This window comes from Cherax quadricarinatus, chromosome 66 (genome assembly GCF_038502225.1).
Source record: "Cherax quadricarinatus isolate ZL_2023a chromosome 66, ASM3850222v1, whole genome shotgun sequence".
NCBI lineage: Eukaryota > Metazoa > Arthropoda > Malacostraca > Decapoda > Parastacidae > Cherax > Cherax quadricarinatus.
In genome coordinates this window covers 23,061,643-23,086,972 of record NC_091357.1, presented here as the reverse complement: position 1 = coordinate 23,086,972, position 25,330 = coordinate 23,061,643, and the positions used below count along the sequence as shown (strand labels likewise).

The 25,330-nt window shown below is 42.0% G+C and overlaps 1 protein-coding gene across 6 annotated transcripts in view; it reads left to right on the top strand.

The window, feature by feature from the left end:
* The window catches only part of ck (myosin-VIIa ck), a 123,202-nt gene that overhangs the window by 36,425 nt on the left and 61,447 nt on the right, over nt 1-25,330 (top strand). For all 6 annotated transcript variants that reach the window (XM_070099261.1, XM_070099262.1, XM_070099260.1 and 3 more), the window contains 2 exons: nt 17,286-17,399; nt 17,720-17,866. In XM_070099261.1, coding sequence (XP_069955362.1) covers nt 17,286-17,399; nt 17,720-17,866 — 261 coding nt within the window. The remainder of the gene's footprint in view (nt 1-17,285; nt 17,400-17,719; nt 17,867-25,330) is intronic.

The window sequence follows — 25,330 nt, the reverse complement described above, 5'->3', positions numbered from 1 at the left end:
GTGTGGAGGTTTTTTAAACTTATTTTGCTGCTGGGCACCCCGTCCAAATATTTCTTATCGCAAAGAAACAGGCAAAATTGTTTTCGAATTCAAATATATTTAGTGATCGCTACCAAGAATACTTTACTCCATTCGTAACTCTAGTATATGTTGTTAATATAGGTAAGAAAACAATTTTACTTTAAATTGTATTAAATTATTAAATATTTTGAACATGAATATAATAATTATAATATGAATATTGAGCATGTATAAAGTGTAAATTGATGAAAGGCAGTCGCTTGTTAAATGCTGTGTTCTCCGGATCAGGGAAAAATGAATGGTGATTACTGACAACTTGGAGAGAGGTTATAGTATTATACTGATACATCAGTTTAATATGCACCCCATACCCATCCTGTGGGCGGTAGTCAAAAGATTACAGAGGTACATAATGGGTCCAGGGACTGGGCCCCAAAGTTTTAACAGCTGAGCAAGTTCAGTGCCGTGTCTTTCTTTACCAAGTAGTTCATTTTCAGCCCACTCACGGCTCTTTGGTTCACTAGGAACAAAGGTTCAGAAAGTCTAAAGGATCATTCTCCAAGAAACCCTCATTTGAATGGCAACTGAAAATAAAAGAAATATTCCTTGAAGGTGTTTAAGTCACCGACTGCTCTCCTGAGGGGCGTGTAAATCATGATATTTGTTGATGTCTTCCATCTTTGTTTCACCGTCTACCCTTCAATAACAAGAGTCATGAACAAAGTGAGGGGGGGGGGCAGCTCTCGTTCAAAGTACCGGAGATGATCGACAGATTTCATCACCGGGGCTTGCAGTATGTACATTCTCATAAACCAGATTTTTTTTTTTTGCGTTGAGCAAGGTGAGGAGCAGGTTCCTGTAACCAAGCTCTGAGGTAAAAGTTTTGTAGTTATATCACTGATGGTCTGTATTAGTTTCCTTCCCGACTTGACCCGACCTCTGAACATCCAGATTTTGAATGAGTGTATATAGTACCTTTCTGCCATCCAGCAAGAACTGTGCAGTGTTCTCCCCTCAAGGAAGGTTCCTTGATGTTGGTGAGGGGCTCTTGATTTAGGGAATTGAATCTGTGCTCCAGTTCCCTGAATTAAGCCTGAATGCCTTCCACATCCCCCCCCAGGCTCTGTATAATCCTCCGGGTTTAGCGCTTCCCCCTTGATTATAATAATAATAATGTGCAGAGTTCCAGGAAAACGGAACATAGTTCCTTGATACTGGATGCCATTCAGGAAGATTGTGATCTCCGGTAGCGCCCGAAGATCATCCGGCAGTTGAAATCACTCCAGCTGAGCCTTTGCAAAGTTGATGACCTTATTGAATTATGGAGCAGAAAAATTATTTATCGACGAAGGGTCACTGCAGTTGAAATTACTTAAACTGCTTATTTTCAAGCCCGGGAGTCACTTGGCCTTATTGTCTACTTGTCCTCATCCCAATATGACATTCTTCAGGACACATGTGTCACTCACACCTCACTCCGCCTATATAACACTTGTCTTTTTAACCTCTGTATATTAGAAGTAACCAAGGTCCCAGGACTGAAACATTTTCTAATAAATATGACCTAGTGATGGCTCATGTCTGTTAAAGCAGCATGTCAGTGAACGACATGTCTGCCTGTGCTTCCATTCCCACTCAGTCTCAACTTTCATAATTGTCAGGCTACCTGCGCTTCGTAGTGAAAATAAGATACCACATATACTATACAAAGGTGTTTGTATAGTGTTTACCTTACGTGGCTAGTAATACACAGTTGTGAATATTACAGTAATACACAGTTGTGAATATTACAGTAATACACAGTTGTGAATATTACAGTAATACACAGTTGTGAATATTACAGTAATACACAGTTGTGAATATTACAGTAATACACACCGTTGTGAATATTACAGTAATACACAGTTGTGAATATTACAGTAATACACACCGTTGTGAATATTACAGTAATACACACCGTTGTGAATATTACAGTAATACACACCGTTGTGAATATTACAGTAATACACACTGTTGTGAATATTACAGTAATACACACCGTTGTGAATATTACAGTAATACACACTGTTGTGAATATTACAGTAATACACACCGTTGTGAATATTACAGTAATACACACTGTTGTGAATATTACAGTAATACACACCGTTGTGAATATTACAGTAATACACAGTTGTGAATATTACAGTAATACACACTTGTGAATATTACAGTAATACACAGTTGTGAATATTACAGTAATACACACTGTTGTGAATATTACAGTAATACACACTGTTGTGAATATTACAGTAATACACACTGTTGTGAATATTACAGTAATACAAATTGTTGTGAATATTACAGTAATACACACTTGTGAATATTACAGTAATACACACTGTTGTGAATATTACAGTAATACACACTTGTGAATATTACAGTAATACACATTTGTGAATATTACAGTAATACACACTGTTGTGAATATTACAGTAATACACACTGTTGTGAATATTACAGTAATACACACTGTTGTGAATATTACAGTAATACACATTGTTGTGAATATTACAGTAATACACATTGTTGTGAATATTACAGTAATACACACCGTTGTGAATATTACAGTAATACACACTGTTGTGAATATTACAGTAATACACACTGATGTGAATATTACAGTAATACACACTGATGTGAATATTACAGTAATACCGTTGTGAATATTACAGTAATACACACTGTTGTGAATATTACAGTAATACACACTGATGTGAATATTACAGTAATACACACTGATGTGAATATTACAGTAATACCGTTGTGAATATTACAGTAATACACACTGTTGTGAATATTACAGTAATACACATCGTTGTGAATATTACAGTAATACACACTGTTGTGAATATTACAGTAATACACACCGTTGTGAATATTACAGTAATACACACCGTTGTGAATATTACAGTAATACACACTGTTGTGAATATTACAGTAATACACACCGTTGTGAATATTACAGTAATACACACTGTTGTGAATATTACAGTAATACACACCGTTGTGAATATTACAGTAATACCGTTGTGAATATTACAGTAATACACACCGTTGTGAATATTACAGTAATACACACCGTTGTGAATATTACAGTAATACACACTGTTGTGAATATTACAGTAATACACACCGTTGTGAATATTACAGTAATACACACTGTTGTGAATATTACAGTAATATTCACACCGTTGTGAATATTACAGTAATACACACCGTTGTGAATATTACAGTAATACACACTGTTGTGAATATTACAGTAATACACACCGTTGTGAATATTACAGTAATACACACCGTTGTGAATATTACAGTAATACACACCGTTGTGAATATTACAGTAATACACACTGTTGTGAATATTACAGTAATACACACTTGTGAATATTACAGTAATACACTGTTGTGAATATTACAGTAATACACACTGTTGTGAATATTACAGTAATACACACTGTTGTGAATATTACAGTAATACACACTGTTGTGAATATTACAGTAATACACATTGTTGTGAATATTACAGTAATACACACTGTTGTGAATATTACAGTAATACACACTGTTGTGAATATTACAGTAATACACACCGTTGTGAATATTACAGTAATACACACCGTTGTGAATATTACAGTAATACACACTGTTGTGAATATTACAGTAATACACACCGTTGTGAATATTACAGTAATACACACTGTTGTGAATATTACAGTAATACACACTGTTGTGAATATTACAGTAATACACACTGTTATGAATATTACAGTAATACACACTGTTGTGAATATTACAGTAATACACACTGTTGTGAATATTACAGTAATACACACTGTTGTGAATATTTCAGTAATACACACCGTTGTGAATATTACAGTAATACACACTGTTGTGAATATTACAGTAATACACACCGTTGTGAATATTACAGTAATACACACTGTTGTGAATATTACAGTAATACACACCGTTGTGAATATTACAGTAATACACACTGTTGTGAATATTACAGTAATACACACTGTTGTGAATATTACAGTAATACACACTGTTGTGAATATTACAGTAATACACAGTTGTGAATATTACAGTAATACACACTGTTGTGAATATTTCAGTAATACACACCGTTGTGAATATTACAGTAATACACACTGTTGTGAATATTACAGTAATACACACTGTTGTGAATATTACAGTAATACACACTGTTGTGAATATTACAGTAATACACACCGTTGTGAATATTACAGTAATACACACCGTTGTGAATATTACAGTAATACACACTGTTGTGAATATTACAGTAATACACACCGTTGTGAATATTACAGTAATACACACTGTTGTGAATATTACAGTAATACACACTGTTGTGAATATTACAGTAATACACACTGTTGTGAATATTACAGTAATACACACTGTTGTGAATATTACAGTAATACACACTGTTGTGAATATTACAGTAATACACACTGTTGTGAATATTACAGTAATACACAGTTGTGAATATTACAGTAATACACACTGTTGTGAATATTTCAGTAATACACACCGTTGTGAATATTACAGTAATACACACTGTTGTGAATATTACAGTAATACACACCGTTGTGAATATTACAGTAATACACACTGTTGTGAATATTACAGTAATACACACCGTTGTGAATATTACAGTAATACCGTTGTGAATATTTCAGTAACATACAGGTTATCTTGTATTTTTTTCTTTAAGTTTATTAATTGAGGTTAAATGTACGTGTTTATCAAATGTCATGGTGACGTGTTACTAGTGTGTGTGTACTCTCCTAGTTACTAGTGTGTTTACTCCTAGTTACTAGTGTGTGTACTAGTTACTAGTGTGTGTGCACTAGTTACTAGTGTGTGTGCACTCTCCTAGTTACTAGTGTGTTTACTCCTAGTTACTAGTGTGTGTACTAGTTACTAGTGTGTGTACTAGTTACTAGTGTGTGTGTACTAGTTACTAGTGTGTGTGTACTCTCCTAGTTACTAGTGTGTGTGTACTCTCCTAGTTACTAGTGTGTTTACTCCTAGTTACTAGTGTGTGTACTAGTTACTAGTGTGTGTGTGTACTCTCCTAGTTACTATGTGTGTGTGTGTGTTCTCGTTACTAGTGTGTGTGTGTGCTCTTAGTTACGTGTGTGTACTCTCCTAGTTACTAGTGCATGTACTCGTCTAGTTACTAGCTTATGTGCTGTATACCTGGAGTTTACCTGGAGAGAGTTCCGGGGGTCAACGCCCCCGCGGCCCGGTCTGAGACCAGGCCTCCTGGTGGATCAGAGCCTGATCAACCAGGCTGTTGCTGCTGGCTGCACGCAAACCAACATACGAGCCACAGCCCGGCTGATCCGGAACTGACTTTAGGTGCTTGTCCAGTGCCAGCTTGAAGACTGCCAGGGGTCTGTTGGTAATCCCCCTTATGTGTGCTGGGAGGCAGTTGAACAGTCTCGGGCCCCTGACACTTATTGTATGGTCTCTTAACGTGCTAGTGACACCCCTGCTTTTCATTGGGGGGATGGTGCATCGTCTGCCAAGTCTTTTGCTTTCGTAGTGGGTGATTTTCGTGTGCAAGTTCGGTACTAGTCCCTCTAGGATTTTCCAGGTGTATATAATCATGTATCTCTCCCTCCTGCGTTCCAGGGAATACAGGTTTAGGAACCTCAAGCGCTCCCAATAATTGAGGTGTTTTATCTCCGTTATGCGCGCCGTGAAAGTTCTCTGTACATTTTCTAGGTCGGCAATTTCACCTGCCTTGAAAGGTGCTGTGAGTGTGCAGCAATATTCCAGCCTAGATAGAACAAGTGACCTGAAGAGTGTCATCATGGGCTTGGCCTCCCTAGTTTTGAAGGTTCTCATTATCCATCCTGTCATTTTTCTAGCAGATGCGATTGATACAATATGGTCCTTGAAGGTGAGATCCTCCGACATGATCACTCCCAGGTCTTTGACGTTGGTGTTTCGCTCTATTTTGTGGCCAGAATTTGTTTTGTACTCTGATGAAGATTTAATTTCCTCATGTTTACCATATCTGAGTAATTGAAATTTCTCATCGTTGAACTTCATATTGTTTTCTGCAGCCCACTGAAAGATTTGGTTGATGTCTGCCTGGAGCTTTGCAGTGTCTGCAATGGAAGACACTGTCATGCAGATTCGGGTGTCATCTGCAAAGGAAGACACGGTGCTGTGGCTGACATCCTTGTCTATGTCGGATATAAGGATGAGGAACAAGATGGGAGCGAGTACTGTGCCTTGTGGAACAGAGCTTTTCACCGTAGCTGCCTCGGACTTTACTCTGTTGACGACTACTCTCTGTGTTCTGTTAGTGAGGAAATTATAGATCCATCGACCTACTTTTCCTGTTATTCCTTTAGCACGCATTTTGTGCGCTATTACGCCATGGTCACACTTGTCGAAGGCTTTTGCAAAGTCTGTATATATTACATCTGCATTCTTTTTGTCTTCTAGTGCATTTAGGACCTTGTCGTAGTGGTCCAATAGTTGAGACAGACAGGAGCGACCTGTTCTAAACCCATGTTGCCCTGGGTTGTGTAACTGATGGGTTTCTAGATGCGTGGTGATCTTGCTTCTTAGGACCCTTTCAAAGATTTTTATGATATGGGATGTTAGTGCTATTGGTCTGTAGTTCTTTGCTGTTGCTTTACTGCCCCCTTTGTGGAGTGGGGCTATGTCTGTTGTTTTTAGTAACTGTGGGACGACCCCCGTGTCCATGCTCCCTCTCCATAGGATGGAAAAGGCTCGTGATAGGGGCTTCTTGCAGTTCTTGATGAACACAGAGTTCCATGAGTCTGGCCCTGGGGCAGAGTGCATGGGCATGTCATTTATCGCCTGTTCGAAGTCATTTGGCGTCAGGATAACATCGGATAGGCTTGTGTTAATCAAATTTTGTGGCTCTCTCATAAAAAATTCATTTTGATCTTCGACTCTCAGTCTGGTTAGCGGCTTGCTAAAAACTGAGTCATATTGGGACTTGAGTAGCTCACTCATTTCCTTGTTGTCATCTGTGTAGGACCCATCTTGTTTAAGTAGGGGCCCAATACTGGACGTTGTTCTCGATTTTGATTTGGCATAGGAGAAGAAATACTTTGGGTTTCTTTCGATTTCATTTATGGCTTTTAGTTCTTCCCGCGATTCCTGACTCCTAAAGGATTCTTTTAGCTTAAGTTCGATGCTTGCTAGTTCTCTGACCAGTGTCTCCCTACGCATTTCAGATATATTGACCTCTTTTAGCCGCTCTGTTATTCTTTTCCGTCGCCTGTAAAGGGAGCGCCTGTCTCTTTCTGTTTTACATCTACTCCTCCTTTTTCTTAGAGGAATAAGCCTTGTGCATACATCGAATGCTACCGAGTTAATCTGTTCTAGGCATAAGTTGGGGTCTGTGTTGCTTAGTATATCTTCCCAGCTTATATCGGTTAGGACTTGGTTTACTTGGTCCCACTTTATGTTTTTGTTATTGAAGTTGAATTTGGTGAATGCTCCCTCGTGACTAATCTCCTTATGTCGGTCTGGGGCTCCGCGCATACATGACTGAACCTCAATTATGTTGTGATCTGAGTATATTGTTTTTGATATGGTGATATTTCTTATCAGATCCTCATTGTTAGTGAAGATGAGGTCTAGTGTATTCTCCAGTCTAGTAGGCTCTATTATTTGCTGGTTTAAATTGAATTTTGTGCAGAGATTTAAAAGCTCGCGTGAGTGTGAGTTTTCATCAGAGCTGCCTCCTGGTGTTATTACTGCAACAATATTATTTGCTATATTCCTCCATTTTAGGTGCCTTAAGTTGAAATCCCCCAGGAGCAAGATGTTGGGTGCAGGAGCTGGAAGGTTTTCCAGACAGTGGTCAATTTTTAACAGCTGTTCCTGGAATTGCTGGGATGTTGCATCCGGAGGCTTGTAGACTATCACAATGACTAGGTTTTGGTTCTCGACCTTTACTGCTAAAACTTCCACTACATCATTTGAGGCATTTAGCAGTTCTGTGCAAACAAGTGACTCTGCAATGTACAGGCCAACCCCCCCCTTTTGCCTGTTCACTCTGTCACATCTGTATAGGTTGTAACCTGGGATCCATATTTCGTTGTCCAAGTGATCCTTTATGTGGGTCTCAGTGAAAGCCGCGAACATTGCCTTTGCCTCTGCAAGCAGTCCACGGATGAAAGGTATTTTGTTGTTTGTTGCTGGCTTTAGACCCTGTATATTTGCAAAGAAGAATGTTATCGGACTGGTGGTATTGTTGGTACTGGGGGGGGATTTTTTTTCCGGCATTAGTATCTGTATCTGTTGGTTTGGAGTGGAGGCCATCGACTGTGGTTCCACTCCAGGAATGACTGGATTTGGTGTACGATTTCTGCCATTTCCTGCCAGTTTTTTTTCCTTCCTGGCACTAAAAAACCTCTCCCTCTTGAGTGGCTGTGGCTACCCAGGTTTTCCCATGGCCTGGATGTTTTGTATCTTTTTGTCCCCTTTAGATGGTATGCCTGGCAATTTAAGTTATAGCACAGTCTTTCCTGTACTGAAGAGGTACACAGTTCAGGGTGAAAAAGCTTACAGGAAGGGAGTTTGCATTTTCCTGTTGTCATATGGGCATGGCATTTCCTAGGGTGGTCATAGTTGCACGTCCCATCTGTTTTTCCAGATTTCCCATGCCAGCAGATACCGAGTGCATAGTATGTGCACAGGCTTGGTTTCCGTTTGCCTTGGGTTTCTGTGACTGTATTCCCTGTTGGTGCATGTTTCCCTGTCTTACTTCTATCCTCCCTAGCACCAACAATGGAGCTCCCACCATTTGTTTTTGGTAATATATCCTCACTATTGCTAGTGGAGTCCTCTTGTTTGCTATTTCCTGCGGTATTTCTAGTTTGCAATATTGGTTTTATCTTATCTTTGACTACACTTGTTTCCCTACTATGGCTCCTGTCCCCTATGAGGTCATTCATATGTATTCCTTCCTGCGTATAATTCCCGACTACCTGGACAAAATCTCCAGCTTCACCATTACTGTCTCCCAGGACAGCATCTCCAGCTTCCCCATTACTGTCTCCCAGGACAGCATCTCCAGCTTCACCATTACTGTCTCCCAGGACAGCACCTCCAGCTTCACCATTACTGTCTCCCAGGACAGCACCTCCAGCTTCCCCATTACTGTCTCCCAGGACAGCACTATCAGCCCCCCATTTACTGACTACCAGGACATCATCTCCAGCCTTACAGTTTCTGACTACATGGCCAGTATCAAGGGCAGTACCATTCAGCCCGGACTTTTTATGTTCCCATCTGTTGTAGAAAGCTTCCAGGTTTTCTATGAAAGCAGCTTTGATGTTGACCTCTTTTAATACCCTTGTGATTTTAGTCCACAGATTTATCTCATTTGGGCATACCCAAAAACACTTCCCTGTTTTAATACTGCTTGTAGCTAGTTCTTGGATATCTGCACAAGGGGCGTGACACCAATTTCCACAGAAATGACAATTTATGCATGTGGAAGCCCGTTTGTTTGACCACAGACTACACACAGCTTCATAATGATTTGAATGGTTGATTTACTGCAATTCTACTAGCAACCTCTTGAATATTCTATTAATAACCTGCTAGGTGGTGCACAACGAAACCGTTTGGAACCAGTCCAGGCCCTTGTGGTTTATCGCTTCTTTTTGATTATAATAATAATACTAGCGTATGTACTCATCTAGTTACTAGTGTGTGTGTACTCGACGTTAGCGTGTATACTCGCCTAGTTGCTTACTAGTGTGTGTATTATTGGTGTGTCTGTACTCGCCTAGTTCTGTACAAGTGATGGTTCATATACACTTCTTTAACTGCTGTTGACCAGTATCGTTGATAATTGGCCCCCAGGGCCTGATCGTACTTATTATTGAAACTGTGCATGGTGTTTGTCTCCGTCACCACTTCATCTAGGCCTCTAGGGTATTCCTATTCTGCCTACTCATTACCCTGAGATTAAAAAAGTATCTCCTAATGTCTTTGTGTCTCCTCTGAATCTTTAGCTGTCATCTTTGTTATGTAGCTTCCAAATTTCAGTGAGAAATTAGTCACTAATAACAGACAAATGAATAAGCACCACCTTCTCTTAGCTGGAGACTTCAACATCAACCTTGGCATACTAGATGATCAGCCTGTAACTGATTTCATCAATATGAACAACACATTTTTCATACCAACAATAACTAAACCAACCAGGCTCACTGAGACAAGTGCAACCATAATAGACCACATATGGACCAATATACTAGCCCCCCTTAAATCAGGGATAATCACAGATAGCACTACAGACCACTACCCTACCTTCCTCCTGACAAACATTAGTAAACCACCACTTGAATACAACAAAGTCTCATTTAGACTCCATGACGAGGCCTCAATAAGGAAGTTCACAGCTGACCTAGAGACTGTTGACTGGCCTACAGAATTCTCCAAGGCCAATGGTATTGATGACTGGACAGACATTTTTCTTAACAAATTGCTTAGACTATACAACAAACATTGTCCTATAAAAACGAAACAGATCACAAACAAACGGCTTGGTTGCCCATGGCTAACCAGCACCATTCTGAAATCCATTGACAAGAAACACCAATATGAAAAGCAATATAGACAGGGCTTAATACACAAAGATATTCTTAAACACTATTCATCAGTTCTCGCCAAAGTAATAAAGAAAGCCAAAGGAGGAGTAGATGTAAAATAGAAAGAGACAGGCGCTCCCTTTACAGGCGACGGAAAAGAATAACAGAGCGGCTAAAAGAGGTCAATATATCTGAAATGCGCAGGGAGACACTGGTCAGAGAAATAGCAAGCATCGAACTTAAGCTAAAAGAATCCTTTAGGAGTCAGGAATCGCGGGAAGAACTAAAAGCTATAAATGAAATCGAAAGAAACCCAAAGTATTTCTTCTCCTATGCCAAATCAAAATCGAGAATAACGCCCAGTATTGGGCCCCTACTTAAACAAGATGGGTCCTACACAGATGACAGCAAGGAAATGAGTGAGCTACTCAAGTCCCAATATGACTCAGTTTTTAGCAAGCCGCTAACCAGACTGAGAGTCGAAGATCAAAATGAATTTTTTATGAGAGAGCCACAAAATTTGATTAACACAAGCCTATCCGATGTTATCCTGACGCCAAATGACTTCGAACAGGCGATAAATGACATGCCCATGCACTCTGCCCCAGGGCCAGACTCATGGAACTCTGTGTTCATCAAGAACTGCAAGAAGCCCCTATCACGAGCCTTTTCCATCCTATGGAGAGGGAGCATGGACACGGGGGTCGTCCCTCAGTTACTAAAAACAACAGACATAGCCCCACTCCACAAAGGGGGCAGTAAAGCAACAGCAAAGAACTACAGACCAATAGCACTAACATCCCATATCATAAAAATCTTTGAAAGGGTCCTAAGAAGCAAGATCACCACCCATCTAGAAACCCATCAGTTACACAACCCAGGGCAACATGGGTTTAGAACAGGTCGCTCCTGTCTGTCTCAACTACTGGATCACTACGACAAGGTCCTAAATGCACTAGAAGACAAAAAGAATGCAGATGTAATATATACAGACTTTGCAAAAGCCTTCGACAAGTGTGACCATGGCGTAATAGCGCACAAAATGCGCGCTAAAGGAATAACAGGAAAAGTCGGTCGATGGATCTATAATTTCCTCACTAACAGAACACAGAGAGTAGTCGTCAACAGAGTAAAGTCCGAGGCAGCTACGGTGAAAAGCTCTGTTCCACAAGGCACAGTACTAGCTCCCATCTTGTTCCTCATCCTCATATCCGACATAGACAAGGATGTCAGCCACAGCACCGTGTCTTCCTTTGCAGATGACACCCGAATCTGCATGACAGTGTCTTCCATTGCAGACACTGCAAGGCTCCAGGCGGACATCAACCAAATCTTTCAGTGGGCTGCAGAAAACAATATGAAGTTCAACGATGAGAAATTTCAATTACTCAGATATGGTAAACATGAGGAAATTAAATCTTCATCAGAGTACAAAACAAATTCTGGCCACAAAATAGAGCGAAACACCAACGTCAAAGACCTGGGAGTGATTATGTCGGAGGATCTCACCTTCAAGGACCATAACATTGTATCAATCGCATCTGCTAGAAAAATGACAGGATGGATAATGAGAACCTTCAAAACTAGGGAGGCCAAGCCCATGATGACACTCTTCAGGTCACTTGTTCTATCTAGGCTGGAATATTGCTGCACTCTAACAGCACCTTTCAAGGCAGGTGAAATTGCCGACCTAGAAAATGTACAGAGAACTTTCACGGCGCGCATAACGGAGATAAAACACCTCAATTACTGGGAGCGCTTGAGGTTTCTAAACCTGTATTCCCTGGAACGCAGGAGGGAGAGATACATGATTATATACACCTGGAAAATCCTAGAGGGACTAGTACCGAACTTGCACACGAAAATCACTCACTACGAAAGCAAAAGACTTGGCAGACGATGCACCATCCCCCCAATGAAAAGCAGGGGTGTCACTAGCACGTTAAGAGACCATACAGGGGCCCGAGACTGTTCAACTGCCTCCCAGCACACATAAGGGGGATTACCAACAGACCCCTGGCAGTCTTCAAGCTGGCACTGGACAAGCACCTAAAGTCAGTTCCTGATCAGCCGGGCTGTGGCTCGTACGTTGGTTTGCGTGCAGCCAGCAGCAACAGCCTGGTTGATCAGGCGCTGATCCACCAGGATGCCTGGTCACAGACCGGGCCGCGGGGGCATTGACCCCCGAAACTCTCTCCAGGTAAACTCCAGGTAATACTACTCCAGTAGATTCACAGACACTAGAGGAGATATAAAAAAGACCTGGAAAACACTCTCTCAGATTCTAGGGACCCACAAACTGAAAAAAACAAGAATATTGTCCTAACTAAACCTAATGAAACACCACTACATCCCACTGACACAGCTAACAAGATAAACGACTTCTTCTCAACCATAGGATCTAATCTCGCCAATAAAATCCCACATATCAATGCCCATGCCGGGGACTACCTAGATGAGAATTTCCCAAATTCCTTCTGTCTTGCACCAACTGAGCCCATGGAAGTCACCGAAATTATAAAGTCACTTAAAAATAACTCGGGGAATCTGTCTCATGTCCCACCATTACTGTACAAGCGAGCGGCCCATGTCCTTTCGCATGCTATTTCATTACTTTTTAACAAGTCACTAGAAACTAGCACCTTCCCCGAAACTACTCAAGATGGCAAGGGTTACACCAATACATAAAGATGGTGACCCTACAGACTTAAACAACTATAGGCCAATATCAAACTTACCATTGCTATCCAAAATCTTTGAGAAACTCGTGCACAGGAGACTATATTCATTTATAATGGCACAAAACATACTCAACCCCTGCCAATTTGGATTCAGGAAAAATAAAAACACTAATGATGCAATCATAAAAATGCTAGATCTGCCTTACACAGCATTGGAAAATAAGGAATATCCACTAGGAATTTTTATTGACCTAAGAAAAGCTTTTGACACAGTAGACCACAGCATCCTACTCCACAAACTTGACCATTACGGTATAAGAGGCCATGCGCTTGCTTATTTCAAATCTTACCTTACTAATAGGTATCAGTATGTCACCATTAAAGACACAGCATCAGCAACACGGCCACTTGATACTGGAGTTCCGCAGGGAAGTGTCCTTGGCCCCCTGCTCTTCCTCATATACATCAATGATCTTCCAAACGTATCCCAACACCTGAACCCATTCTCTTTGCTGACGACACGACTTATGTCATCTCTCACCCTAATCTTGCCACCCACAACACCATTGTTAACGAGGAGCTGATCAAAATATCGACTTGGATGACAGCCAGTAAACTTACGCTTAACACTGACAAAACCTACTATATTATGTTTGGTAGCAGAGCAGGAGATGCACAAATTAACATTAAGATCGACAACACTCTAATTACCAGACATAATGAGGGCAAATTCCTAGGCTTATACCTTGACAACAACCTGAATTTTAACACCCATATCCAACACATAACCAAAAAAGTATCCAAAACGGTTGGGATCCTCTCCAAGATACGATACTACGTGCCGCAAAATGCCCTTCTCACACTATACCACTCACTTATTTATCCATACCTCACCTATGCCATTTGTGCTTGGGGATCAACTGCAGCAACACACCTAAAGCCAATAATAACCCAACAAAAAGCTGCAGTAAGAATAATCACTAAATCCCATCCCTGGCAACACACCCCCCCACTCTTCATAGATCTAAACTTACTCCCTGTTCAGTACATCCGCACTTACTACTGTGCAATCTACATCTACAGGACCTTAAACTCCAATATTAACCTTGACCTAAAACGCTTTCTTGATAGTTGTGACAGAACCCACAGGCATAACACCAGACACAAACATCTCTACGACATTCCCCGGGTCCGACTAAACCTTTACAAAAATTCAATGTATGTCAAAGGCCCTAAAATCTGGAACACCCTACCTGAGAACTCTAGAACTGCAGACACATTCATCACCTTCAAAACTACTATTAGAAAACATCTTATCTCCCTGATACACCCCGTCAACTAACTACACGAATACCACCTGGTGGTTCACACTTACACTCACTCACCCATTTGACCATAAACAGAAATATTAATCTCAGTCTTAAAATAATGAATCCTGTGATACTCCAATACTGAAACTATGTACTGTGCCAAAACAAAAGCATTCACATTGCTAAACTCACAAACTAGTATTTAGTCACTTAGCCATAATACCAACTTGTCTCATAATTGGTAATATTTTAAAATTAAGAATTAAACTAAGTCTGCCCGAAATGCCTAGCCATGCTAAGCGTTCTAGTGGTACACTCTGTAATCATTATTTTACTACATGTAAACCACACAATAACCAAATTCTGTAAACTCAGCATTGTAATCCTTATAGAGAATAAACTTTGAATTTGAGTCTTATGTCATCTAAGAATGTTCCCATCTTTGTTGTCCATTCCTTTGAATACAGAAGTCTAAACAAATTTATTATGCAAGCCAATATAATGAAATAAAAGGGGATATGAAAAAGACATGGAAAGCCCTCTCTTATATCCTGAGTTTTGGAAGACTATCCAGAAACAGATATAAATTTAACTAAACCAGATGAACCTCTCATCCAGCCTTCAGACACTGCCAACAAACTTAATGTTTTCTTCTCTACTTATACAGTATTTATGTCATTGTGTCCTGGTCGTCTTTTCAGAAGTTACTTTAAGTCAACTCCTGGATGGTGTCATCATCAACAGTTGTAGGCCTCAAACAAACAAACAAAGAAAACAAATAAAAACCTTTATTTTTTATAGAATACTGCACAATATACAATACAGTATACAATACAGTATACAATACAGTATACAGTAACTGACATGTATAAACTATAGAAAGTCCCTTGTTATGCAAGACATTTCTGGCAGCCTTAAAACTAACTTATAATTACTGGACAGTGAGACACACAGCACATGAGAATAAGATTAATTTATACTACTATATTGAAGGTATTCAGTATAAAATTCTAATTAAAGATGCATTAAGGATGAAGCTAGGTACCTTTTAATGTGATGTGATGGCAGTTTTAATATTTAGTGATTTTTGAATGGAGACAGACATACAGTATGATGTGATCCTTTATTGACATTTCACCCATGAGTGTGCTTGAAAAATGTTGACTTTAAGAAGCTCACTGTGAACATAAAACGTTGTCAGTAAATGATTGCATTATGTTAATATACTCTTTTAACCTGTAATTACTTATTTTTACCTGTTGTGGCTTTTGCTTATATATCCCCATTCATTTTGTTCTATGTGAGGATTACATGTATTAAGTTCATGGGAATGCTAAACGCATTGGGGTCACCTGGAGTTTACCTGGAGAGAGTTCCGGGGGTCAACGCCCCCGCGGCCCGGTCTGTGACCAGGCCTCCTGGTGGATCAGAGCCTGATCAACCAGGCTATTACTGCTGGCTGCACGCAAACCAACGTACGAGCCACAGCCCGGCTGGTCAGGAACCGACTTTAGGTGCTTGTCCAGTGCCAGCTTGAAGACTGCCAGGGGTCTGTTGGTAATCCCCCTTATGTATGCTGGTAGGCAGTTGAACAGTCTCGGGCCCCTGACACTTATTGTATGGTCTCTTAACGTGCTAGTGACACCCCTGCTTTTCATTGGGGGGATGTTGCATCGTCTGCCAAGTCTTTTGCTTTCGTAGTGAGTGATTTTCGTGTGCAAGTTCGGTACTAGTCCCTCTAGGATTTTCCAGGTGTATATAATCATGTATCTCTCCCGCCTGCGTTCCAGGGAATACAGGTTTAGGAACCTCAAGCGCTCCCAGTAATTGAGGTGTTTTATCTCCGTTATGCGCGCCGTGAAAGTTCTCTGTACATTTTCTAGGTCAGCAATTTCACCTGCCTTGAAAGGTGCTGTTAGTGTGCAGCAATATTCCAGCCTAGATAGAACAAGTGACCTGAAGAGTGTCATCATGGGCTTGGCATCCCTAGTTTTGAAGGTTCTCATTATCCATCCTGTCATTTTTCTAGCAGATGCGATTGATACAATGTTATGGTCCTTGAAGGTGAGATCCTCCGACATGATCACTCCCAGGTCTTTGACGTTGGTGTTTCGCTCTATTTTGTGGCCAGAATGCAGTGTCTTGGGAATGGGGGATAATCAGGTTTGATCTGAGAGAAGAAATTGATAACTAATTCCTTAGATCGAGAGCCCCTCACTTTGTAACTAGTTCATCTATCATAACTTTGGGGTCCAGTCCCTGGACCCATTATGTACCTCTGTAATCTTTTGACTACCGCCCACAGGATGGGTATGGGGTGCATAATAAACATATTAAACAACAACAACGAGAGCCCCTCAGCATCATGACATCCTCCCTTTCTTAAAGGCTGTATGCAATCAAGTCAAAGATTTATTGGCACATGATACAGTGTTTGTATAGAGATGGATAACAGTTGTACATGCAACAAGCCCATGATTATACAGAACATTTTTTGCAGTGATTGAGTGTGAGAGATAATGTTGAGCAGTGAATAACTTTAGTGCCAAAGTTGTGTACATTTCCAGACCCTGCTCTCACTCCATTTGTTACTTCCACAGGGTGACTACATATGGATCGAACCGGTGTCTCGACGAGAGTTTGATGTAGCCATCGGTGCCAGGGTGGTCAGTGCTGAAGGTCGACGTATCCAGGTGCAGGACGACGACGGTCAGGTAGGTACTGTACCAGTAGCTGTCAGGGGAAGAACTTACAAACTAATAGAACGCTCAAAAAGGTTCAAGCAGCTTAAACCTTTACAAAATATAGAAAACTTTAATAAAGAAACAAATTTTATTTCCAAAATATACGTAAGCGTTAGAGAATTAGGTGGAATTTTGATTTCATATCTAATGACAAACCTCTGGTTATGCAAAGCATTTCAAGTAGACTAAAGCTAGAACTTAAAACTCTGTCTTTTTCTTAAAACTGACATTGTGTATAACTTCAGTCAGATTTTTCAGTAACAGTCAATAACTTGATACTGTTATTACAGGAACAATGGCTGACACCGGAACGAAGAATCAAAGCAATGCACCCCACCTCAGTGCAGGGGGTCGAGGACATGATCTCTCTAGGGGACCTCCACGAGGCTGGCATTCTTCGCAACCTTCTTATCAGATACAACGAGAATCTCATCTATGTAAGTAAATCATTCCTGGGAGCTCTCAGCTTCATCTCTAGGGATAGTATATTAACCACAAGGGAAGGAGGGGAAGAGGAAGAATTAAGATTAACATTAATATTCTTTATTTGTAATCACTGGAGGCCTGGTCACAGACCGGGCCGCGGGGGCGTTGACCCCCGAAACTCTCTCCAGGTAAGGTAAACTGGAGGCCTGGTCACAGACCGGGCCGCAGGGGCGTTGACCCCCGGAACTCTCTCCAGGTAAACTGCATTACAAAGTACATATACAATAATTAGGAAGACCATGCGATGCACAGCATTTAGGCCAAAATTTAGCCAAGCTATGAGATAAGATAAGATTTCGTTCGGATTTTTAACCCCGGAGGGTTAGCCACCCAGGATAACCCAAGAAAGTCAGTGCGTCATCGAGGACTGTCTAACTTATTTCCATTGGGGTCCTTAATCTTGTCCCCCAGGATGCGACCCACACCAGTCGACTAACACCCAGGTACCTATTTGCTGCTAGGTGAACAGGACAACAGGTGTAAGGAAACGTGTCGAAATGTTTCCACCCGCCGGGAATCGAACCCGAGCCCTCCGTGTGTGAAGCGGGAGCTTTAGCCACCAGGCCACCGGGTAATTTGGTTTATTATTATTTTTTAAGTCTATACATTGTATTAACAGTAAGTAAAAGTAAAGATACAAGTAACAACTTGCAAATTAATAAAAAAAAATTTTAATTGCCTAGTTATACAAAAATGGTGAGTGGAAAACCTGGGTAGCCACAGCCACTCAAGAGGGAGAGGTTTTTTAGTGCCAGGAAGGAAAAAAAACTGGCAGGAAATGGCAGAAATCGTACACCAAATCCAGTCATTCCTGGAGTGGAACCACAGTCGATGGCCTCCACTTCAAACCAACAGATACAGATACTAATGCCGGAAAAAAAATCCCCCCCCAGTACCAACAATACCACCAGTCCGATAACATTCTTCTTTGCAAATATACAGGGTCTAAAGCCAGCAACAAACAACAAAATACCTTTCATCCGTGGACTGCTTGCAGAGGCAAAGGCAATGTTCGCGGCTTTCACTGAGACCCACATAAAGGATCACTTGGACAATGAAATATGGATCCCAGGTTACAACCTATACAGATGTGACAGAGTGAACAGGCAAAAGGGGGGGGTTGGCCTGTACATTGCAGAGTCACTTGTTTGCACAGAACTGCTTAATGCCTCAAATGACGTAGTGGAAGTTTTAGCAGTAAAGGTCGAGAACCAAAACCTAGTCATTGTGGTAGTCTACAAGCCTCCGGATGCAACATCCCAGCAATTCCAGGAACAGCTGTTAAAAATTGACCACTGTCTGGAAAATCTTCCAGCTCCTGCACCCAACATCTTGCTCCTGGGGGATTTCAACTTAAGGCACCTAAAATGGAGGAATATAGCAAATAATATTGTTGCAGAAATAACACCAGGAGGCAGCTCTGATGAAAACTCACACTCACACGAGCTTTTAAATCTCTGCACAAAATTCAATTTAAACCAGCAAATAATAGAGCCTACTAGACTGGAGAATACACTAGACCTCATATTCACTAACAATGATGATCTGATAAGGAATGTCACCATATCAAAAACAATATACTCAGATCACAACATAATTGAGGTTCAGACATGTATGCGAGGAGCCCCAGACCGACAAAATGAGACTAGTCACGAGGGAGCATTCACCAAATTCAACTTCAATAACAAAAACATAAAGTGGGACCAAGTAAACCAAGTCCTAACCGATATAAGCTGGGAAGATATACTAAGCAACACAGACCCAAACTTATGCCTAGAACAGATTAACTCGGTGGCACTCGATGTATGCACAAGGCTTATTCCTCTAAGAAAAAGGAGGAGTAGATGTAAAATAGAAAGAGACAGGCGCTCCCTTTACAGGCGACGGAAAAGAATAACAGAGCGGCTAAAAGAGGTCAATATATCTGAAATGCGCAGGGAGACACTGGTCAGAGAAATAGCAAGCATCGAACTTAAGCTAAAAGAATCCTTTAGGAGTCAGGAATCGCGGGAAGAACTAAAAGCTATAAATGAAATCGAAAGAAACCCAAAGTATTTCTTCTCCTATGCCAAATCAAAATCGAGAACAACGCCCAGTATTGGGCCCCTACTTAAACAAGATGGGTCCTACACAGATGACAGCAAGGAAATGAGTGAGCTACTCAAGTCCCAATATGACTCAGTTTTTAGCAAGCCGCTAACCAGACTGAGAGTCGAAGATCAAAATGAATTTTTTATGAGAGAGCCACAAAATTTGATTAACACAAGCCTATCCGATGTTATCCTGACGCCAAATGACTTCGAACAGGCGATAAATGACATGCCCATGCACTCTGCCCCAGGGGCAGACTCATGGAACTCTGTGTTCATCAAGAACTGCAAGAAGCCCCTATCACGAGCCTTTTCCATCCTATGGAGAGGGAGCATGGACACGGGGGTCGTCCCTCAGTTACTAAAAACAACAGACATAGCCCCACTCCACAAAGGGGGCAGTAAAGCAACAGCAAAGAACTACAGACCAATAGCACTAACATCCCATATCATAAAAATCTTTGAAAGGGTCCTAAGAAGCAAGATCACCACCCATCTAGAAACCCATCAGTTACACAACCCAGGGCAACATGGGTTTAGAACAGGTCGCTCCTGTCTGTCTCAACTACTGGATCACTACGACAAGGTCCTAAATGCACTAGAAGACAAAAAGAATGCAGATGTAATATATACAGACTTTGCAAAAGCCTTCGACAAGTGTGACCATGGCGTAATAGCGCACAAAATGCGCGCTAAAGGAATAACAGGAAAAGTCGGTCGATGGATCTATAATTTCCTCACTAACAGAACACAGAGAGTAGTCGTCAACAGAGTAAAGTCCGAGGCAGCTACGGTGAAAAGCTCTGTTCCACAAGGCACAGTACTAGCTCCCATCTTGTTCCTCATCCTCATATCCGACATAGACAAGGATGTCAGCCACAGCACCGTGTCTTCCTTTGCAGATGACACCCGAATCTGCATGACAGTGTCTTCCATTGCAGACACTGCAAGGCTCCAGGCGGACATCAACCAAATCTTTCAGTGGGCTGCAGAAAACAATATGAAGTTCAACGATGAGAAATTTCAATTACTCAGATATGGTAAACATGAGGAAATTAAATCTTCATCAGAGTACAAAACAAATTCTGGCCACAAAATAGAGCGAAACACCAACGTCAAAGACCTGGGAGTGATTATGTCGGAGGATCTCACCTTCAAGGACCATAACATTGTATCAATCGCATCTGCTAGGAAAATGACAGGATGGATAATGAGAACCTTCAAAACTAGGGAGGCCAAGCCCATGATGACACTCTTCAGGTCACTTGTTCTATCTAGGCTGGAATATTGCTGCACTCTAACAGCACCTTTCAAGGCAGGTGAAATTGCCGACCTAGAAAATGTACAGAGAACTTTCACGGCGCGCATAACGGAGATAAAACACCTCAATTACTGGGAGCGCTTGAGGTTTCTAAACCTGTATTCCCTGGAACGCAGGAGGGAGAGATACATGATTATATACACCTGGAAAATCCTAGAGGGACTAGTACCGAACTTGCACACGAAAATCACTCACTACGAAAGCAAAAGACTTGGCAGACGATGCACCATCCCCCCAATGAAAAGCAGGGGTGTCACTAGCACGTTAAGAGACCATACAATAAGTGTCAGGGGCCCGAGACTGTTCAACTGCCTCCCAGCACACATAAGGGGGATTACCAACAGACCCCTGGCAGTCTTCAAGCTGGCACTGGACAAGCACCTAAAGTCAGTTCCTGATCAGCCGGGCTGTGGCTCGTACGTTGGTTTGCGTGCAGCCAGCAGCAACAGCCTGGTTGATCAGGCGCTGATCCACCAGGAGGCCTGGTCACGGACCGGGCCGCGGGGGCGTTGACCCCCGAAACTCTCTCCAGGTAAACTCCAGGTCTCCAGGTAAACAATACAATACAATACAATTTAATACAATAAAAATTATCAAGATTATTTCAGCATACATGGATATTAAAGTTAATTAAAATGATTAAGGAAAATTCTTGGTAAAAGTGGTGGCCTGGTGGCTAAAGCTCCCGCTTCACACACGGAGGGCCCGGGTTCGATTCCGGGTGGAAACATTTCGACACGTTTCCTTACACCTGTTCACCTAGCAGTAAATAGGTACCTGGGCGTTAGTCGACTGGTGTGGGTCGCATCCTGGGGGACAAGATTAAGGACCCCAATGGAAATAAGTTAGACAGTCCTCGATGACGCACTGACTTTCTTGGGTTATCCTGGGTGGCTAACCCTCCGGGGTTAAAAATCCGAACGAAATCTTATCTTATCTTAATCTTATGTCTGAATGAAGAGGATTTAAACATATGGTACGATTTACTGAAGTACAAAAAAAGTAGAAACGGGAAGTATAGGAGGATGAATAATGGATAAAAACTGAAGAAGCAGGTTTCAAGATGTATTTGAATGTATTATGTTATAAATTACAATAGGGGAAAGTTTAGTTTAATATGTTTATTATGCACCCCATACCCATCCTGTGGGCGGTAGTCAAAAGATTACAGAGGTACATAATTGGTCCAGGGACTGGACTCCAAAGTTTTGATAGCTGAGCAAGTTACAGAGGTAATGAACTCATAATTTACAAAGGTAATGAACTCACAATTTACAAAGGTAATGAACTCACAATTTACAAAGGTAATGAACTCACAATTTACAAAGGTAATGAACTCCAGGTAGGTCTAGTCACAATCATGACAAGTTACAAAGGTATTTACAGTTAACAGAGGTAAAGTCCGAGGCAGCTACGGTGAAAAGCTCTGTTCCACAAGGCACAGTACTCGCTCCCATCTTGTTCCTCATCCTCATATCCGACATAGACAAGGATGTCAGCCACAGCACCGTGTCTTCCTTTGCAGATGACACCCGAATCTGCATGACAGTGTCTTCCATTGCAGACACTGCAAGGCTCCAGGCGGACATCAACCAAATCTTTCAGTGGGCTGCAGAAAACAATATGAAGTTCAACGATGAGAAATTTCAATTACTCAGATATGGTAAACATGAGGAAATTAAATCTTCATCAGAGTACAAAACAAATTCTGGCCACAAAATAGAGCGAAACACCAACGTCAAAGACCTGGGAGTGATCATGTCGGAGGATCTCACCTTCAAGGACCATAACATTGTATCAATCGCATCTGCTAGAAAAATGACAGGATGGATAATGAGAACCTTCAAAACTAGGGAGGCCAAGCCCATGATGACACTCTTCAGGTCACTTGTTCTATCTAGGCTGGAATATTGCTGCACACTAACAGCACCTTTCAAGGCAGGTGAAATTGCCGACCTAGAAAATGTACAGAGAACTTTCACGGCGCGCATAACGGAGATAAAACACCTCAATTACTGGGAGCGCTTGAGGTTCCTAAACCTGTATTCCCTGGAACGCAGGAGGGAGAGATACATGATTATATACACCTGGAAAATCCTAGAGGGACTAGTACCGAACTTGCACACGAAAATCACTCACTACGAAAGCAAAAGACTTGGCAGACGATGCGCCATCCCCCCAATGAAAAGCAGGGGTGTCACTAGCACGTTAAGAGACCATATAATAAGTGTCAGGGGCCCGAGACTGTTCAACTGCCTCCCAGCACACATAAGGGGGATTACCAACAGACCCCTGGCAGTCTTCAAGCTGGCACTGGACAAGCACCTAAAGTCGGTTCCTGATCAGCCGGGCTGTGGCTCGTATGTTGGTTTGCGTGCAGCCAGCAGCAACAGCCTGGTTGATCAGGCTCTGATCCACCAGAAGGCCTGGTCACAGACCGGGCCGCGGGGGAGTTGACCCCCGGAACTCTCTCCAGGTAAACTCCAGGTACGTAATGGGTCCAGGGACTGGGCCCCCAAAGTTTTGATAGCTGAACTAGGTACAAAGGTAATGAACTCACAATTTACAAAGGTAATGAACTCACAAGTTACAAAGGTAATGAATCCTGTAAGAATGGTTACTTACGTTTATACATGGCTACAATCATGAACAAATTATAGAGTAGTGAGCAAATCACACTTCCACACCCGGTCACAACTGTAATGAGTTATTGGTGCAAATATTGATTGTTGAGTCTCTCTCTCTCTCTCTCTCTCTCTCTCTCTCTGTGCTGTATAGCCCTTGTGGCTTAGCGCTTCTTTTTGATTATAATCATAATCTCACTCACACTCACACTCACACTCACACTCACACTCACACTCACACTCACACTCACACTCACACTCTCACTCTCACTCACTCACACTCACTCACTCTCACTCTCTCACTCTCTCACTCTCTCACTCTCTCACTCTCTCACTCTCTCACTCTCTCATTCTCTCACTCACTCTCTCACTCTCTCACTCTCTCACTCTCTCACTCTCACTCTCTCACTCTCACTCTCTCACTCTCTTACTCTCTTACTCACTCTCTCACTCTCTCTCTCACTCTCTCTCTCACTCTCTCTCTCACTCTCTCTTTCACACGCGCGCGCACAAAAAGGAGGTGCATTTTAACAGTGGGTTTGAAGTGGTTGACAGACAGGGACTATTTAGAATCTTCAGGCAGAGAGAGAACAATTTTTGATGCAGTGAGAGGGAGGGGGATGCCATAGTTCAGGTACTGGGGGTAAGGATGGGACAGTGAGAGGGAGGGGGATGCCATAGTTCATGTACTGGGGGTAAGGATGGTACAGTGAGAGGGAGGGGGATGCCATAGTTCAGGTACTGGGGGTAAGGATGGTACAGTGAGAGGGAGGGGGATGCCATAGTTCAGGTACTGGGGGTAAGGATGGTACAATGAGAGGGAGGGGGATGCCATAGTTCATGTACTGGGGGTAAGGATGGTACATTGAGAGGGAGGGGGATGCCATAGTTCATGTACTGGGGGTAAGGATGGTACAGTGAGAGGGAGGGGGATGCCATAGTTCATGTACTGGGGGTAAGGATGGTACAGTGAGAGGGAGGGGGATGCCATAGTTCATGTACTGGGGGTAAGGATGGTACAATGAGAGGGAGGGGGATGCCATAGTTCATGTACTGGGGTAAGGATGGTACAGTGAGAGGGAGGGGGATGCCATAGTTCATGTACTGGGGGTAAGGATGGTACAGTGAGAGGGAGGGGGATGCCATAGTTCATGTACTGGGGGTAAGGATGGTACAATGAGAGGGAGGGGGATGCCATAGTTCAGGTACTGGGGGTAAGGATGGTACAATGAGAGGGAGGGGGATGCCATAGTTCATGTACTGGGGGTAAGGATGGTACAGTGAGAGGGAGGGGGATGCCATAGTTCATGTACTGGGGGTAAGGATGGTACAATGAGAGGGAGGGGGATGCCATAGTTCAGGTACTGGGGGTAAGGATGG